This window comes from Mytilus trossulus, chromosome 12, assembly GCF_036588685.1.
Source record: "Mytilus trossulus isolate FHL-02 chromosome 12, PNRI_Mtr1.1.1.hap1, whole genome shotgun sequence".
NCBI classification, from domain to species: Eukaryota; Metazoa; Mollusca; class Bivalvia; order Mytilida; family Mytilidae; genus Mytilus; species Mytilus trossulus.
Window position 1 is genome coordinate 27,313,964 of NC_086384.1, and position 21,149 is coordinate 27,335,112.

The window sequence follows — 21,149 nt, forward strand, 5'->3', positions numbered from 1 at the left end:
TGAAAAACATGAAAAAGCTCCCAAAAAATTGTTTTCTTATTTTTGTGCATTGAGAAGATGGCAATTTAAAATTAAGTGGTCTTAACATGTACATTTAATGCTATTTTCTTCACACTGTCCTTATTTTAGTATTATTGATAGATAGTCTTTGGAGCAACTGATGAAGTACATGCATATGATGTCTATATTGATTCCTAAATAAAAAATAAACACTGTTCAGCTTGAGCAAGGGAATATTATTAAAATTAACACATTGGAATATTTTGGTACTACTGTAATACAGATTTTGTAACTGAATATTCAACTGTCTCAAGTGGTGAAATATTGTTACACACTAAAAAACTAAACAGTGATAGAATCTATTTGTAAAGCAGCAACAGTAATTGAAATCTCATGAATGAGAATCAATTAAACTCTATGGGAAATGGTTCATGAATTGAAATTGGGATAACAACTTGTGAAAATTTTATTGTCCTCAGTAGAACAAAGAAAAATGTTCTTTACAGTAATGTAAACTGTGTTTACGTAATCTATCAAAATAACCAGGTTATGAACTATATAAAGACTTACCCCTGCTGGGTTGTTGACTACACCAATATTGTACCCGTACAGGAAACTGTTGCCAATGACACATATTGCTACACTGAATAGTAGTGTGAAAGTATAATTTATCTCTCGCTGAAATAGAGAGGAAATAAATTTTTCAACTTTACTTTTAATTCATGATTTTTTTACATTTAGTACATGTACATGTAGTTGGTTTTTTTTTGTAGGAAATGTTTTAATCATTCATGTAAAAAAATTCTTAAAACATTTAACAAAGTTGAACATCAACCTTTAAATATTAAGTCATAGTTTCCTCGTTATTGTAACTATTTTCTGTACTTTCATACATATACATTGTATAAAGGAAGAGATACAGAAAGAAATTATGTTGCAAAGATTTAAACAAAACGTGTTCCAAATTTCTATAGAATGCACTGTAAAAAGCATGGGGAGATAACTTATGTAACTAGTTGCATAAAATGAGTAGAATGTCTGTATGTACAGAACAAGAAGATTAACTGGGAGATTAGATAATTTGAAAACAAGAAAGGTACTACAGATAGTTGTCCAAACATTTTTTTCTTGAAAACATATCAAATGAACATGATGAATAGAGGTAAACAAACTTTTGCTGAATGATATTGCAGGTTACCAACTTATTCATAACCCTAAATTTTAACTAAAAACCACAAAAATAAACAATAATTGCAAGTTTGCAGCTACAGTCTGGATAAACTGTCTAGTCAAGTTTGTAGTAACTTTTCACAGTATTTGAGTGATTTACAGTGAAAGAGAATCCTTGCTGATGAATGGGTGAGATTTACAGTCGAACTTATTTTTAATAAAGATAAAAATTACTTCGTCCTCTTCATTACTGTGTCACCTGAAATCACTCTGATTCTTTGCTAGTCTAGATTACTCTGACATCTGACTTGCTGGCAAAACAGCCATCGGACTTCAGAGTAATCTTGGACTAATTCATTGCCAAGTCACTTCACCCAAATTTGCTTCCATCAAAAGAAACCCTGAAGCAACTATGCTTGTTAAAAAAAAAATAAAGGAAGGGTCAAGGTTGTAACCAACTGCAAGCAAAATTTCCCAAAGTCCACTTGGTGTAAAAAAAAACTAATAAAAACTAAACAATCTATACAACTATGCATTCATAAGGATTTAAAAAAAATAAAGAAAAAACCCACAGTGTGCCTACCTCTGTAGAACCTAACCTTGAAAACTAGTAAAGAAAAAACAAATACTTAAATGACTTGCTTTTCTTTCTTTCTATTAACCTACAGTCAATGATCGTGATGACAGTAATACTTTGCTTTATATATATTACACACAAAAAAATCAAACAACAAGATGTTAAAGCTGAAAGTTAATTAGTACTTGTGTATATGCTAACTGTGATGGATGATGCTGAGCTTGTTTATTTCTTCATGTAAAGTACATCTGTCAACAATGAAATTAACATGAGGAATTGTTATGTGTTGTACTGACCAATGTGGCTGGTGATCTACTTAACTTGTCGAACAAGATAATAATACACACATATGCAGTCAAGCAATGTGACAACTTTGTCATGAATATTCTCTGATATTTTAGGTTGAAAAAAGTCAATCATGACAATAGCCTAAACTTTAGTTTTTCTACAAGTTGCTTATTTTGAAACAGATTTTGTAGTAAAACATTTTGTGTGCACCCATACTCTAGGTCCACAAATACATTTCACAGGAAGTTTTGTACATACCTGTAGACTAAGATCCTGGTATTTAAATTATTTCATAAGTATCAAATGTATTATGTATTTATATTTGGGAGTCCTATAACTATCTGAAAATTGACCTCAATAGATCCTTTATCAAGAAGGGACTTTTCGTTTAGTTCACTTCATTTATTGTGATGTCATTGACATTAACTACTTATTCTTTTCTTATTTTAATATTACTTTATCTGTAAAATAGAAATTAATTTAAATTGTGAGTTATAATTTCTTCAAATTTCTGTGAAAAAATTATAGGTCAAAATAAGACTCTTATCACACACCCTGTTGTTTAAACAGGAACTAAAGTTAAACTCATTGGCAATCATACCATTAATCATATCTTCTCTTTTAAATTAAGGAGAAGTTTTTGTTACGGGAAACATTTTTGTATTCTTGGAATATACTTATAAGCAAAGGATGGTTTTCTTCCTTCAACAAGTGAGTGGGCCCATAGTGAGAAAAACATGTCAGAGCACATCACATGTATTTAACCTCTTATGCTCATCTTATGAAGTAGACAATTCATTTTTTGTCTTGCATCTTTTAAAAATCATCAATCTTAAACACTAATAACATCATCTAGAAAAAACCAAAGGTGCTTCGTTGTTTTGACCCTCCCCCTCATTATCATAAATCCTCTTTTTTACAATATATATCAGTTATATGTACCATATATGAGTACTAATATGCCATATTTTTACTCTGAATAATACATTTACTATCAATGTGATATTAGACTCTAGAACGAGGGTTCAGGTCTTTCCCACAAGCGTTTATGAGCAAAGTTACAATGTATGCTTTGTATTCAATCTTTTTTTACATAATCTTAAACTTGAGTGAGCAGAAGCACTCCAGTGTGCACCATTCAGACATTTTTTGTACATGTCTATTAAACAAAGTTTTACAAATACTATACTTAATTACTAGTCCTAATAAAATTTTACTGGTCTGGGGCATCAAACTAGTGGCTAGACCGGTACCTTGCACATAAACATATCTACATTGTATAGTGGGCAGGTGTTTTAAAGCAAAACAACCTCAGTTGTAGCATTTCATAGGTACAAAAATGTGAAAAAGGGTATAGACAGTACTGACCAGACATCTGTCAAATTGTGTTCAGTATTGATCATGCCACTGTTTTTCTCTTTTGTGTTTAGATCTGTTTCACATTTTGACATACCGGGGACTTTTATAGCTTACTATAATAGATGAATTTTGCTCATTATTGAAGGTAGTACTGCAGTATGATGAACTTTAAAAGTTCATAGCAATGTATTTGGCCTTCAATACATATTTGTCTATAGTTAGCAATCATACAACAACTTCTTATTTGAGAAAGTGTATGCAGGGTAACCCAAAACAAACAAATATATTTATTGGCCTTTAAGTCCACAACTAAAGTTGAAACAGTACATTTGTTAACAAATTCACATGTAAAATTTGTTTGAAATGTTTGAAAATGTACCATTTAAAACATGTCAAATAATCATTATTCAACTATCTTACACAAATATATAATAATGAATAAATGATGTTTACATAGATAATTATTATTTAAATGTACAAGGCTAAATTTGAAATCAAAGTCAATAAATTGAAATCTTTTAAATTTTCAACAAGAGGTGTGAAACCTACGTCAATTTGGTAAATGAAAATAAAGGAAATATATTTTTTGAGGAATTTCAGAATCACTTCAAACAGTTGAAAACGATTGACAAATTTCCCCAAATATGTTAACAATGCAAGCGGGAAGAGTTTCAAACATGATGGATAATTGAAAATACCAAATATAGTCAAATAATTCCAAAAATAGCTCTAAAAATTAGTGTAAACAGGAAGAGTGGTCTGAATAGAAATATAGTTTTTCTTTGATAATAGATTAGTCAAAATGTCAGTTAGTTCATATTTACTTTTAAGAATGAATATTAATTTTCAAAAGTGTTCACTCTGCTAGAACCAAAATTGTACCAAACTTGACCTATACATTTTTGTAATTTGAATTATTAAATCTTGTGCATCCCCTTTGTTGATGTAATGTTTGTGAAGTGATTCTGAAGGTTATTATTTTAAAATAATACTTGTAATCATGGTAAAGGGGAGGGTTGAGATCTCACAAAACATGTCGAACCCGCCACATTTATGTACCTGCACCAGTGAGGAACATCTAGCCTTTGTTAAGTCTTGTTTTCTTTTTCATTGTAGTTCATTTATATGCTTTGTAGTTTAGTATGGCCTCCATTATCACTCAACAAGTACACATTATTTATTTAGGAGCCAGCCATATGCATCAGTTGTGGAATTTTCTTGCTGTGTGGAAGACCCGTTGGTGGCCTTTGGTTGTTGTCTCATGCTCTTTTGTCAGGATGTTGTCTCTTTGACACATTCCCCATTCTCATTTTAAATGTTTACAAATTAAAGAGCCACATTTAAAAGGGGCACTGGCTGTCAAAATCATGTTCACAAACTTGACTCAAATTCTAATATTTTATTAAAAACAAGAATGTGTCTAAAGTACACAGATGCCCCACTGGCACTATCATTTTCCATGTTGTATGGACCATGAAATTGGGGTCAAAAGTCTAATTTGGCTTTAAAATTAGAAATATCATATCATAAGCATCAAGTGTACTAAGTTTCAATTGATTGGACTTCAGCTTCATCAAAAACTACCTTGACCAAAAACTTTAACCTGAAAATCCCACTTTCATTTTATATGTTCAGTTGATCATGAAATTGGAGTCAAAAGTCTAATTTGGCTTTAAAATTAGAAAGATTGTATCATAAGCAACAAGTGTACTAAGTTTCAAGTTGATTGGACTTCATCTTCATCAAAAACTACCTTGACCAAAAACTTTAACCTACGGACGAACGAATGAACGAACGGACGGACGAATGAACGAATGAACTATCGTAGGTGGGGCATAACAATGTAAACAAATTTTCCAAACTATCAAAAGTATGAAATAAACACTTTAGAGGACACGGTTTCAATAAGATGTAGATAATTAACTATCGAGTTGTCCTCCTATGACCATATAAGCGATGTAAACATAAACAAAGATATAAATAGATTAAGCAACTCATGCAATTGTACTTTTTTATATGTCTGTTAAATTTTGTATTAAAGATTGAAAATTTATGTTTATCTTCGATTGTACCTTTAGAGGGATGTGTTTTGTGGATCGAATCAGTCAATCAAATTATTTACATTTGTTTCACTTTCAATGTTGACATTCTTTTCCTATAAATAACCACACACGGACCATGCATGCATTATTCAATCTCTACTACAAGGTTAAATTGGAATTCACATGAATACTGGTTTAATGAGGTTGAGTTATTCACTTGCAAGTGAATAAATACTTATCAATGTTTATTAGCTGACTTTGACAAAATAGAAACATTTAAGCTGCCAAAAGCGAATTATTATTTCACTATATCACTTTCATTAATGATTGAATAAAAAAAATCATTTTTTAGATTTTTTATATATCTTGTAGATAGTGCGCCTTTAAACATATTATATGCCAAAATAACTACAGAACTTAATTCGTAGTCAAAGACCAAAAGTCCTTTGGAATGACATCAACAAATATTAACAGGACAGCAACCCAATGACACAAATAGTTAAAAAACATCTAGTGGTCAACATGCAGTCTGCCACAGGCACTTAAAAACATCTAGTGGTCAACATGCAGTCTGCCACAGGCACTTAAAACCATTTAGTCTATATTAATTGTTCTATTTTGAACCAAAATGTATGTTTGTCCAATGTAAATTACTATTAATCAAGTTTTTCTCATTCTATTAAAGACATGCTTTAAGAACTAGGACAGTTATTTGAGTAGGTACAATCTTAGTAAATATCCATAGTTCATTTTGTACTTTATCATGTTAATACTTCTTTAAACCAGACCATAATATATATGTTGACTTTCAAATAATACATATGTACATACATGTATACTTTTATGATGTGATACCAATGATTTGAAATCTAATGACATCATTCCATTCATAAAGCATGATGAATATTACATATAATTAATATAAACCAGATGCTCCGCAGGGCGTAGCTTTATACGACCGCAAAGGTTGAACCCTGAACGGTTGGGGCAAGTATGGACACAACATTCAAGCTTGATTCCGCTCTAAATTTGGATTGTGATTAAATAGTTGACACAGCATAGGTTTCTGACACAGAATGAATGTATTCAAATGAACTTAAAATTTTTGTTTTCTCTTAGAGCAATTCACTATGCTGTTGAATATTAATCCTCTCAAAAAAATGTTTGAAGAAATTTTCTTTTTATTTATGAAATTTCAAATGAGAAAAATTTAACCCAATTTTTTGTTCACATCCCCCTTTCCCTTATTCCAAAACTAATTTCAATTAAAATATTCTAATGGAGTTTGCAACAATTACTACTCATTTAAATACATGATGTAAAAAAACTGCTTGTTATCACTGAATGGTAAAGATTATTTAAATTTATCAGTTGGTAGTAAAAAGTGAATATACATTGTATATTGTATATAACAAAGATTTAAGTTGATTCTGGACAAAGAAAGATAACTTCAATTAAAAAAAATTCTTGCAGATATTTCTTGCTTACTATACTGGACAAAGAAAGATAACTCTTAATTAAAAAAAAAATTGCTATTTCACAATATTGTGAAATTAGATATTTCTTGCCATTGCACAATACTGTGCAATTGAAAAGACTTGCTATTGCACAATACTTAATATAATAATTTTAGATCCTGATTTGGACCAACTTGAAAACTGGGCCCATAATCAAAAATCTAAGTACATGTTTAGATTCAGCATATCAAAGAGGCCCAAGAATTTAATTTTTGTTAAAATCAAACTTAGTTTAATTTTGGACCCTTTGCACTTTAATTTAGACCAATTTTAAAACTGGACCAAAAATTAAGAATCTACATAGATATAGGAAGATGTGGTGTGAGTGCCAATGAGACAACTCTCCATCCAAATAACAATTTAAAAATTAAACCATTATAGGTTAAAGTACGGCCTTCAACACGGAGCCTTGGCTCACACCGAACAACAAGCTATAAAGGGCCCCAAAATTACTAGTGTAAAACCATTCAAACGGGAAAACCAACGGTCTAATCTATATAAACAAAACGAGAAACGAGAAACACGTATATATTACATAGACAAACGACAACTACTGTACATCAGATTCCTGACTTAGGACAGGTGCAAACATTTGCAGCGGGATTAAACGTTTTAATGGGCCCAAACCTTCTCCCTTTTTCTGAAACAATAGCATAACATCACAACATATAAAAACATACGATAAAATATCAATTAGCAGACTTAACTCAATCAAAAAACACACAGTTAGATTTGGCATATCAAAGAACCCCAATTATTCAATTTTTGATGAAATCAAACAATGTTTAATTTTGGACCCCAATTTGGGCCAACTTGAAAACTGGGCCAATAATAAAAAATCTAAGTACATTTTTAGATTCAGCATATCAAAGAACCCCAAGGTTTCAATTTTTGTTAAAATCAAACTAAGTTTAATTTTGGACCCTTTGGACCTTAATGTAGACCAATTTGAAAACGGGACCAAAAATTAAGAATCTACATACACAGTTAGATTCGGCATATTAAAGAACCCCAATTATTCAATTTTGATGAAATCAAACAAAGTTTAATTTTGGACCCTTTGGGCCCCTTTTTCCTTAACTGTTGGGACCAAAACTTCCAAAATCAATACCAACCTTCCTTTTATAGGCATAAACCTTGTGTTTAAATTTCATAGATTTCTATTTACTTATACTAACGCTATGGTGCGAAAACCAAGAAAAATGCTTATTTGGGTCCCTTTTTGGCCCCTTATCCCTAAACTGTTGGGACCTAAACTCCCAAAATCAATCCCAACCTTTATTTTGTGGTTATAAACCTTGTGTCAAAATTTCATAGATTTCTATTAACTTAAACTAAAGTTATACATGTGTAGTGCGAAAACCAAGAAAATGCTTATTTGGGCCCTTTTTGGCCCCTTATTCCTAAAATGTTGGGACCAAAACTCCCAAAATCAATACCAGCCTTCCTTTTATGGTCATAAACCTTGTGTTAAAATTTCATAGATTTCTATTCACTTTTACTAAAGTTAGAGTGCGAAAACTAAAAGTATTCGGACGACGACGACGACGACGACGACGCCAACGTGATAGCAATATACGACGAAAATTTTTTTAAAATTTGCGGTCGTATAAAAACAAGTAATTGAAGAACGGAGATTATAGAAAAATCTGAATAGTAAGATTTTAAGATTTCTCAAACGTCATAAATAAACAAAAATAGATCAGCGTGACTTGTTTAAGCTCCAGACACAATAAATGTATACTAATTTAAAAACTTGATGTACAAATTAATGTAGATCATCGTGACTTGATTAAGCTCTAGACACAACAAGTATGCAAATTACTTAAATTTTAATCTCTACATGTACACGTGTATTACAAAAATGTAAAGGGCTTATGAAAATTTAAATGTCATTTTTGTTCATTGAATTTAATCATATTTTAGCCCATTTATACGAAAAGGTATAGTTTTATAAGCTTTCAATTCTTCCAATACATGTTTAAAAGTCACTATGTCTTTGTAATACGTACATATATTCATTGAACTCAAGTCTATGTCAAACTTTATTGCATCATACAACAAACATTGGATGTACCTGTTCAACTTTCTTATCCATAAAATTTTATAGTTTTTCATGTTAATCTAGAAGGCTTGTCAAGTTTTCAACATGCTGCAATACAGGAAGTCTAATAAATTAAACATAGGTCATCAAAGTTGCAGGTTACATTACATATAAAAAACAGAAGATGTGGTATGATTTCCAAAGAGACAACTCTCCACAAGAGACCAAATCATTTGGAGTAAACCTAAAAGTTCCTTGAATCCTGGCTTGCTCACTCCATAAGAAAATAGGATGTCTACATCTTTTTCGCCTTTTGCAAGATCAAAATATGTAAAAAAAATAAATTAAAAAAAAGATGTGGTTTGATTGCATATGACACACAAGAGACCACAACGACACAGAAATCAACAACTATAGTTACTGTACTACCTTCAACAATGAGCAAAGCCCATACTGCATAGTCAGCTATAAAAGACCTCGAAATGACAATGTAAAACAATTCAAACGAGAACACTTAACGAACTATAAACAATGATAAAAGTAAGTTGAAAAAGGCTCAACTCATCAGATGTATAAAAAATAAATGTACTTTATTCAAGGGAGATAAAAAGAGTCCGACTGGCTCTTAAAAAACTTCTAGGTAAATGCTTCAGCCTAGAAAATCTCAGGAAACTCATTGTTTTTACTTGATTCATGCTAAAGCCCCGGTCACAACAGATCATCCAATTTTTTGTCGTGGAAGATCTATAAAATAGTTGTTGTGGCACTGTCGTGCAAAATGTCAAAAAAATATTTTGAGTGGTCAGCTATGATATGTCCACGATGGGTACAAGGCAGAAAAAAGAATATAATTGTACTGTCGTGGGTTTGTCACAAGTCATTTGTGCTACAGTCATGCGATAATTGTAAGAAAATCATGAGTTGCTTGGGGCTATTTTTCAGGTTTTCATGTCATAGTATGCGCATGTTACTGTCATGTCACTGTCTTGCAACTGTCATACGACTGTTGTGCCACTGTGACAGGGGTGACTCTCAGCAAAAGCTCTTGAAACATATCAGGCTTCATCTGCATGAATCCAACGAAATCACCGACAGATTCCACTTCCAACTCTTACATTAGTGTACTATACTGCCCAAACATCAGGTGGGTTCGATCCATAGCCAAACCCACCAACTTGGGGCACAATGCTGGTTCCTATACTGTTCACCGGCTCAAATCAGCGCTAATCATGCTAATAGGACAATATTTTTCTCTTTTTGGAATCTGGAAAGGCGCCTATTCAGCAGGAATAGCCATCCTCTTTGAACGGTTGCCGGTATGTTTTTCCAAACATTCATTCTCGCCGAATTGCATTCTTCTAAATAAATGAAAATATGTTGCACTACGAATGTACCACTGTCGTACTACAGACAATCAATGTTGTGCAAGCATTGTACGAAATTTGATATTCATGAGACAATCGTTTGACTGTGGTGAGATTGTCGTACGACAGTAGTGCAACAATTGGTTATTAGAATGGTTTATGTTGGTACCCACAACATTGTGTTTATTGCACAACAGTCGCACGGCTGTGGTTAGACTCCCACAACATCCACAAGACAGTGACACGACAGAAAATCATAGCAAAATTTTCATCTCATGATGCTCAAAATATTGTGCGTCTGTCGTTCGACTATCAACCACAAATTTTTACCAAATTTCATGTCGTGGCGCTGCATAGATGTGTCATGGGTTCGTTGTGACCAGGGATTTAGACCTAAATTGCCTTGAGGAAGAAAATGTAAAGAATTGATTGTTTGACCCACACAATTGGTTCAAACTTTGTTGCTCTTAAGCATGTTACTATAAGTTATATGGTTCGCTACTGACCCCATACGGATCCATAGAGGGTTAGTAAAATCCATAGGGGGTGAGGCCGGAGGCCGAGTCCCCTATGAATTTTATTCACCCTCTATGGATCCGTAGGGGGTCGGTAGTTAACCGTATAACGAATTTATCGGACGTTGGACTTTTTCTGCGGCGTTTTGTTGAGAAATAAACAATGAAACACAACAACATTAATAGATGACGTCGCCATTAACGCGTCATGAACCCCATATGAAACTTACTAACCCCATACGGTCTCATAGGGGGTCACCACGTGACGGCGTTTAACCAATCACAACGTGATAATTCATCTGTGGTCCGATAAAAGTACATGTATTGTTATAATTAGTAAACAGCTTAAAGCGAAAAACTTTAACAACAAACTCTGATGTCACTGTATTAAAATTGACAAAAGTACATTTAAATTACAATAAAATTTACTGTTAAAACATGATAAATTAAGTATTTATAAAAATATATGATAAAAATATTCATGAATTAAAGATTGAAATGAATTTATTTTTATTATTCATGTTATTAATAGGCAATTCATTTTAATCCTTGTGAGAAAATTAACTTTTACATGTCATACAACAGAATCTGACGTCAAAGAAAGGGAAAACTTTCATGGACAGTATGAACTTTAGGTTTTCTCACACCTATTTTTTTCCTTGTACAAAACTACTAAGACTTTGTATGAACGTCAATTTGTTATTCTTCTATTAGTGGAAAAGCTACAACTATTTCAACTTCTTTTCAAAGCAGAATGTTAGTAGAATTTCTCCTTAAATTAAAAAATAAATAAAATTTGTACTCTAGTAGAACATAAATTTAATCTATACAGTAGCTGTATTACTGTTTACTAACTTACACTCACATGACTGAGACCTACATGTACATGTATATGTCCTGGCACCTATGATGAGTTTATTTACAACCACTGGGTCGATGCCACTGCTGGTGGAGTTTTTATTCCCCATAGGAATCACCAGCCAAGTAGCTCGCACTTATATGTGTTTATAAATAACTTGTATACAAAACTTTGAACTTATGAAAAACTAAGGCTTTTCTAAATGTACTTCAAGAATAGATTACCATAGCTGAATTTGGCAAATTTTTAAGAAATTTTTGGTCCTCATTGGTCTTCAACTTCATGCTTTATTTGGCCTTTGAACATTTTTTTATTCAAGTGTCACTGATGAGTCTTTTGTTGACTTAGTTTTCTTGTTTGAATTGTTTTACATTGTCATTAAGTGGCATTTTATAGCTGACTATGTGTTATGTGCTTTGCTCATTGTTGAAGGCGGTGACCTATAGTTATTAATTTCTTCATCATTTTGATCTCTTGTGGATAGTTGTCTCATTGGCAATCATACATATCTTCTTTTTTATATAAACATGCATCTGGTGCAAATACAAAATATACAATGCTGGTATATATCTATGATGATCTTATTCACTATTATAAATGAAAATCAGAAATTAGATATCAAGCATTTATTATCATGCTTTTAAAATACTGTAAAATACAATAAAATTGCTGAAAAATCTGACTAAGGCTCATCCCCCTTCTCATTTAATGAAATTTATCCATTTGCATTGAATATATCTCTTATTGATGATAAAATAAATAACTTAAATGAAAATAATAAAATATATCTACATGTATATAACTTTCTTAAATCTAATATAAATAACCAAATGAAATACTACCTTCATGTACATGTACATATGTACATGACCTATCGGACCCAAGTAAAGAAACAGGAAAAATGTTAACCAAATTTAGAATAAGCGATCATTGTCTCTAAATAGATATGGACGATATACCAAAATACCACAAATTGGCACAAAATGAAAGAAAATGTAAAATATGTAATATCTTAGACGATGTATTCCATTTTTTCTTTAATGATAAAATAAATCAAAATAAAAGAGAAAAATTAAATCTTTTTAAAATATTATATACAAAAATATGTAAATTTTAATACACTTAATTTTACTGATAAATTTGTGATTATACTAAATCCATCAACACCAAATGATGTAAACACAGTTGTTTCTTTTTTAAAGAGTCATTAGAACTGTAACCAAGAAATCCACAGTCTAAAACTAGGAGACTGATATGAGGATTTGTTCACAACTAAATGTAAAACCTAAGTAACCATGCACCATAAACTAGAAGTAATACACAGAAGATTAATTCCACTTAGTATATAATTTATTTCCTAGACTGGAACTTGACACCAAGCCTGTGACTTCCAAACTTATATCTTTCACAAAATAGTACAATATATATATGATTATTAAACAATAAGCTTAGATCAATATATCATAATGTGTTGACAAATGTAAACAAGTTATTATCCAGATAAAGAAAGATAAATAATTAATACAACTCTTTTAGCAATGTCTTTAATTTAAGAAGGATAAAGGATTAAGCCCTGAGGTATAATTGTCACTTTGATTATAAAATGTCTATTATCAATTAGATATATATTAACTTATTGTCATAGTAGAATATATAATATTAAACATAATTAATGATAAATTCTTCGAGTCTCAAACATTAGCATTAAAAACTTAAGCACATATATGAAAGTCATTTTTACTCTGTCATAGAACAAGGAAAGGAGAACAATAACTGTATTTATCATATATCTCTTATAATATTGTCGAGTTTTCATTAAGTTTTATATGTTTGTTTTGTCAATGTATATGCCATAACCAAAATTGGTTTTTGTCTGTTTTGCAAATAAAGAGTTATAATTATAATATAATACATGTATCTTAATGTAAATTTAACATTTCATGTACAACCAAACAGGCTAACAGCCTAATACATGTAAATGATTCTAATACATGTACATACACTTCATTTACAACCTAGACAAATGAATTTTGTCAATTGTCATATTAAATGCTGACAAGGTCAAATTTAGTGTATAAAAGCTAATATGATCATTTAAACATTGGGTGTTAAAACTAATTAATCAAATAGGCTTATAACTCTAATCTATATATTTGTATTTTGACCCATATACATTGTACGCTTGCTGTAAATCTATATATTTAGACCTTAAAAAGAGGTCATACGAAGAATCAAATTCTTGATACTGTAATATAAGAGGTCTACAACTATCTTTAATAGGTGACAAATATTTTAACATTTGAATGCACAGCATGCTTCTCTATTCATGCTATTGATCAAATGAAATTCTTCAAGTTAGACTACAATGTATAAGTCCAAAAGTACATTCATTATGTCTAGGTTACAAATATTTTAACATTTTAACTCCAGCCTGCACTAAAAACTTTTTCAACTACTAGTCCCAAGATCAATATTCTGACATTTTTCTTATTGGTCCTAATAATTTTTTTTCAAAAATTTACTAGTCCAACTGAAATTTTACAAGTCTGGGGCATTTGACTAGTGGCTAACTGTCACTCCAAAAATATTTTTGGGGTATTGAACAAATGAGATTCTATAATTATATATCATGTACAAATGTATACTGCAATATACATGTACAAGTATACATACTTGTGTCTAAAACAACAAAAAATTAACCTTAGAACATCTAGATAGGCTTATAAGTATGGACACTTATAAGTCTCAAGGCTTTGAGGTACTTATACTATTGATAATTATATGTGCATCATTACCAAAAATAAGAAGAAAAAAAATTAGGTTTGGCTATTACAATTTTTATTGTTGGGTATAATATCATGAATATGGTAACCAGAAAAGATGCCAAGGATATAGATCACATCTCAAGTGTTAACCTTCAAGAAAATTCTTTTATACATGTATCATATATATCTTATGATTGTAAAACGGAAATCAAAGTAATTGGCTAAAAATATTGGTTCAATTCTAACTTTATAATATAATCTTTATCAAAAACTATAAATCGCTGATTATAAACAATAAAACTTTCTCAGTATTATATAAAGATATGATCTTATTGTCAATTTGATTTTTAGCCACGTCAATTGTCTTGATGCAACATTTGTCTGAACAATATATAGATAAATGAATAATAATCAAGCTAAGGAAGCAACAGATGGTCTAACTTATAATCAATGTTTTGTGTGGTTGTAAAATAACCATATTATTCAATTATCTATTATCATGATTACTAAACTTCAAACAATCAGTTTAATATAACATAGTAATTTGACAAACCCTCAATAGTAGTTTTCATCATTTATAAATTATCCTTAACAATATACATGTAACGCTTCATAAATAAAACATTCAGCTTATTTTTACAGAGTTATCTCCCTATAGTAATCTGTACAACCTTAATATTATCATATATTCACCCCATCTTGCTCCTTTTGAGGTTCAGAGCTCCAGATAAGCTGCGTATTTGCGTGATCACGCAATACAAATAATAGAAAACCCAATGCAATTGTCCATTGAAGGGTTCAACAACCCAATTAATTCAACGGAAAACCCAATAATATGCCAAAACCATGAGTTCTCAACCCTTTTATTGGCTATCATTTGCGTTATTTACCCTTATCTGTTTACAGTCGTTGCGTAAACTATTTTTATAATATTTATAATTGGAAATGTCCTGTCGTTCTAAAAATAGATCCTTGCATCAAGTAACTGAAATGGGTCCCTGTTTGAGTTTTCCGTTGCTCAATAAGTACACGTGTTTTTGTAAACATTTCGATATTCTCGGCGTTTATCCAATTAGCGTGTGTCATATTATTTTCGCATTGCTCGGGATTTATCATAACATACATTGAATTAAAACGAAAGTGAATGTCCGATAAAAATATTGAATAGAAACGTGTTTTCTGCTTCTTTTGAAAAGCTGAGGGAAAGTTATGATGATAACAAGAATCAGCCAGTGTTTTAAGGAAACGTCCATCGAACGCACGGGCGTGTGTGCGTACCATAACGAGAACATTGCTAATAAACAAAGTTTCATCAAAAACAAAATCAGTTGGAAAAAGTGAAAGGCCAAATCAATTTTGAAATGATAAAGCATCAGAAACCAAAAGTTCTAAATAAAAGTCAACTAAACCCAGATTTATGTAAATTGAATAAAACAAAATCATTCAAGTATAAGTGTTTATATACTATTTTTTATTCATTCTACGGTTAGAATTGATGAATATACACACCATGCACACAGGCACTGGTCTCAGAATTTATTATATAAAGGTATAAGACGAGTGTCTGTGAATACACATATCCGTTTTTGTGAGAAAATACAAAACTGGCAAAAGGTTTGAAACGGGACACAATTTAAACCTACAATTGCTCCTCAGTGAATAAACCAAATAAAACAGCTAGCAAATAACCCTCACCATAACCCTAAACCAAATAAAACAGCTAAACAAAGAAAGAAACATATAGATGGAAAAAAATAGGGGTTGATATTGCCTAAATATTTCAATATTGTGTTGATGAAAAAACCCAATACATTAAGGAGCTTGGTGGTGAAAAACCCAATTTGATATTAACCTGACGGGTGAATTGAAATTGATAATGCAATTAAAAAACTTTATCACCCAATTATATAAGAAAATGATGGGTAAAAACCCCAATTTGTGAATTCTTATCTGGAGCTCTGGAGGTTTATGTGCCATATTCCCAGAAATTTGTCTCTTTACCTTGATTTTGTATCTTTTTAACAGTTTATCGTGTTTTCATGTACAAAATGTATTGTTTGTTAGCCACTTAATTATCACCATGATGATCATAAACAATAACATCCCTCTTAAAAATTGCAAGTGTACATGTAACTGCAATACATATACATATATATATGTTCCAGACCATATGAGTATTTGGACCGTACAGAAATTTGTTGGAATGCATGTGAAAAAGTATGCAATAAATAATTAAACTGGAGTTTTTGAATGCATTGAAAAAAAGTCATAATATATTTTTATTGGATTACTTATTTAAGTTATGTTAGTGGTTAATTTTTAAAAACTATAAAGGAATGATATATATACTTATAAAAATGTATTGGAATAAATAATGTTCCTTTTTTTCAAAATTGACTTTTAACAAACAGGGAAAACTAATTGTGTCCTTTTATTTGATATCGAGCATAAGTTGTATTTCATTGATATGGCTTCTTACAAAGACAGGAAATGAAAGGTCTACAAAGGGGGAAGGGCACCCGGGGGAAGGTGCCACAAGAAGCCACACATCAATATCAACAGTCCCTAGATATATAAATATATATAAATACTAACTTACTAAGCTATTATTAATGGCAATGAGTTGTTTGTTAAACACTAAATTACAGAATACTTATCTTTATAAAAATCAAAAAAACATGTGGTCAAGTTATTTACTTAACTTCTAACTTGTATTCAAATTGAAGTAAATTGTTGCTGTTAAACTCACATCTCTAAGACTCTTAAAGAGATATAAAACAAAAATAATTACAACAAATCCTTGAAAACATGTATCAATAGTACACCAGCATGTACATGTACATGTTTCATTTAAATGTTTTGCAATTTATATCTAAATTTCCAAAGCTAGTCGTATAAAATCAATTAAAAATGTCTATTTCCAAACAAAATATCTATTGGGAATGTTTTCCATTATATATTCATATATATGTGCAGCCATTATGCATATGACCATTTCAATAAAAAAATACAAATTGGGAATGTTTCTCCTGTTAATACATGTATGTGCAGACCATATGACTATTTCATACAAAAAATGTCATTGATGATCATTGATTCAGTTTGCTCTGCTCTTTTTTCGCCAAGGTAGAACACGTAGAAGTAGACTTATTTACAGGAACAGCAAATATTTGTCTTCACCCAGAGCGCTTAGATTCAAAATAATTGCCATATTTGCCCTATTAGACTCTAAATAATTTATTGAGGCTTGAATTAATACCGATTTTACCACAGGTTTGCCTTTATGCTGATATTTTACACCTCACTATGGCTTTTGGTAAAATCAGTATAAATTCAAGCCCCCATGAATTATTTCTTTATTACAAATGTATACTGAATTTATCATGTTTTTTGTAAACTCTGGTTCAGTTAATTACTAGTTGGATTTAAATTGCTATTTCTTTTGACTATATTAATAATTATAATACAGCCAAATTTTATAACAAAGGACAAAGTATCCTAAACAAGAATGTGTCCAAAGTACAGGGATGCACCACTTGCACTATCCTTTTCAATGTCCAATGAAATTGGGGTCAAAAGTCTAATTTGGCTTTAAAATTAGAAAGATCATATCATATGAAACATGTGTACTAAGTTTTAAATTGATTGAACTGCAGCTTCATTAAAGTACCTTGATCAAAAACTTTAACCAGAAGCGAGATAGACGAACGAACGAACAGACAAATGAACAAATGGGGCATAAAAAAGAAGTAAAACAAGAATGTGTTTGTACATGGGGCATCAGCACTATCATTTTCTATGTTCAGCATGTTGAGTGAACTGTGAAAATTGGGAAAAATCTCTAATATGGCATTAAAACTAAAAAAGATGTTATCATAAAGAACATGTGTACTAAGTTTCCAGTTGATCGTACTTCAAATTCATCATAAGCTTCCTCGACCAAAAACTTCAACCTACCTGCACCTAAACCTTAACCTGAAGCGGGGAAGATGGATGAACGGACGGACCAGAAAACGTTATGCCCATAAATGTGTCCCATAAAAATAATATAGAATATCTAGAAATGAAAAATTTCAATATAGTTCAACCAATCACACCTGTCCTTAACTTTAGCCTAAAATTTACTCGAAAATTTATTATTTCATACAATCAGAAATGAAAATGTGAAACACCGTTCCTAGTCATAATAATATTTTCTATGACTATTTCCTTGAGAAATCAATGGAATAAATTAATACATATATGTATAAAATCAAATAATTGATATCAGAACAAGCATAAATATGCCAATGTTCTTATTATAAATTTGTAATTGTATAAAACACAACACTGTCATGCAGTTCATAGATCTATATATAACGTTTCCAGATCATGTAAACAGATGAAAAAACTTAGATACAATTCAGTGTTAAACTGTTCAATACGTGTCAATTTTTAAATCCCGAATAATTTTCAAAACATGAAATTTATTCTTATACGTGCTGGTAGCCATGTTTGTATACAATCCATGTGACTGTATTGCCACAGAAATGTGCATGTACTGATATGAAATTTAAAATTTTATCTAAGTTTAAAATAGTGAAATGATAATGGCATAAGCCAATGATATTATTATACTCACTTCTGTCATGATTTCTAAGCGTGATCACTCAATTTCTTTTCTGTTATGCTTACTAGTGTCCTGTGTATATGAATGAAGGTCAAATGAAGAAAATTCTCGATTTGTGTGTACGTCAACAATAAACAGCCAATCAAAATGCTGAACTAACACCCACCCACTTATCATTTGTAAACAAAAGACCACGTTTTACTCTGAGACTACTATTCTCAGGTTTTACTATAGTAATAATAAAGTCATAGATTTTAAAATATTTTTTTTTGAAACAAGGATAACGACAGATTATTATGTATATTTATTATGTTTATTTTTCTCAAAACTTTCTTTTCAATGTCTTCCAAGTACGGTGTAAAAATGTTCCGTGACTGACACTGTATTAAATAGGACAAGCAGAGTAAACAAGTGCATATCTTCACCATCCCAATGACGGTTACTTTAAAAAATTAACACTATTTACTGCACAGATTTCAACACACATCCGCTTGGGGTCCTACTAAAATGCGCCCGGGAGCGCCCGGGTGAAGACTGAAAAGCGCCCGGGGAAAATAAAAAGCGCCCGGAGAAGAAAATATAGCGCCCGGGGAACAGAAAAAGCGCCCGGGGAAAATATTTGTATATTTTATTGGCATGAGACAACTTTGTTAAGTTATGGACATTGATTTTTATTTTTATTTTAGACAAGTAATTTGCAAATTCAGATAATAGACATTTGTAATAAAGCATACATACAAGTATTGTTATGCGTTTACTTTTCTACATTGGTTAGAGGTTCAGGGTGAGGGTTGAGATCTCACAAACATGTTTAACCCCGCCTCCAAGTCAGGAGCATCTGGCCTTTGTTAGTCTTGTATTATTTTAATTTTAGTTTCTTATGTACAATTTGGAAAATAGTATGGCGTTCTTTATCACTAAACTAGTATATATTTGTTTAGGAGCCAGCTGAATGACGCCTCCGGGTACGGGAATTTCTCGCTACATTGAAGACCTGTTGGTGACCTTCTGCTGTTGTTTTTTTATTTGGTCGGGTTGTTGTCTCTTTGACACATTCCCCATTTCCATTCTCAATTTTAAGTATGAAAAATTCAATTTTAACAATAATATATGAATACTATTTCGACAGACTGATAATAATAATATTAATGGATCACAGTTTATGCGGAAGATTTATTGCATGTAAGACATCAAAAAACATGTTTCACCATGCAGTTTCAATTATAATAGACCTCAGGCACCGATTATTTTTTTTGTAACCGGCAAAATATACATTTTGATCGAGGACAATATCTTTCATGATTCTTCTATATACTCTTATTTATACTTATTTACTAAATTGTATACAATTTGGAAATCTAAAATGTAAAAGTACAACACCTTAGATGTAGCATCGTACGTGTCCCCATTTTTATTAAGGACAAAACAAGCAATGATAAGTTATTTTTATTGAAAAAAAATATTGTTATGACATATTATTATTTTCTTCTCCCGGGCGCTTTTTCTTTTCCCCGGGCGCTTTTTTCTTTTCCCCGGGCGCTTTTTCTTTTCCCCGGGCGCTTTTTCTTCACCCGGGCGCTCCCGGGTGCATTTTAGTAGGACCGTCCGCTTGGTATCATATGATATGTCTATGAGGGAGCAACCATAGGCGGATCCAGGGGGTTGCTTATACAGGGAATCACTGAAGCGTGACTGGAGTGCCTCCCCTTAGGTCAGTCAGCGCCCCCTTTCAAGGAGTTCTGGATCCTCAACTGGCAACCAAGGGGAGGATTATGATTTGTTTTGTCAGAGTCCTACCATTTTTGTTCGCACAAACTTGAAAGCGCAACAAACATTAGGGGTTTTCAAGGTATCATATTTTTTCTTCTTCAAATTTTCGCTTTTTGGTATGGTGAACATCTGGAATCAGAATATATTTTTTTGCAACAGCCTGAACAGATTTTTTGGTTCATTGAATGGGGGATCAGAATTTATATATTTTTTTAGGAAAACAACCATATAACCCCCCACTCCTTATTAAGTTAAATGGTCGTTACTTTA

The 21,149-nt window shown here is 31.4% G+C and overlaps 1 protein-coding gene across 3 annotated transcripts in view; it reads right to left on the reverse strand.

Annotated features, from left to right (window-relative positions):
* Window positions 1–21,149, reverse strand: part of LOC134693705 (solute carrier family 2, facilitated glucose transporter member 1-like) — a 61,355-nt gene that overhangs the window by 14,445 nt on the left and 25,761 nt on the right. For 2 of the 3 annotated variants that reach the window (XM_063554599.1, XM_063554601.1), the window contains exon 2: window positions 571–678. In XM_063554599.1, the coding sequence (XP_063410669.1) occupies window positions 571–678 (108 nt within the window). Of the gene's footprint in view, window positions 1–570; window positions 679–19,121; window positions 19,246–21,149 lie in introns of those variants that run through there. The other variant, XM_063554600.1, reaches the window with a different exon arrangement.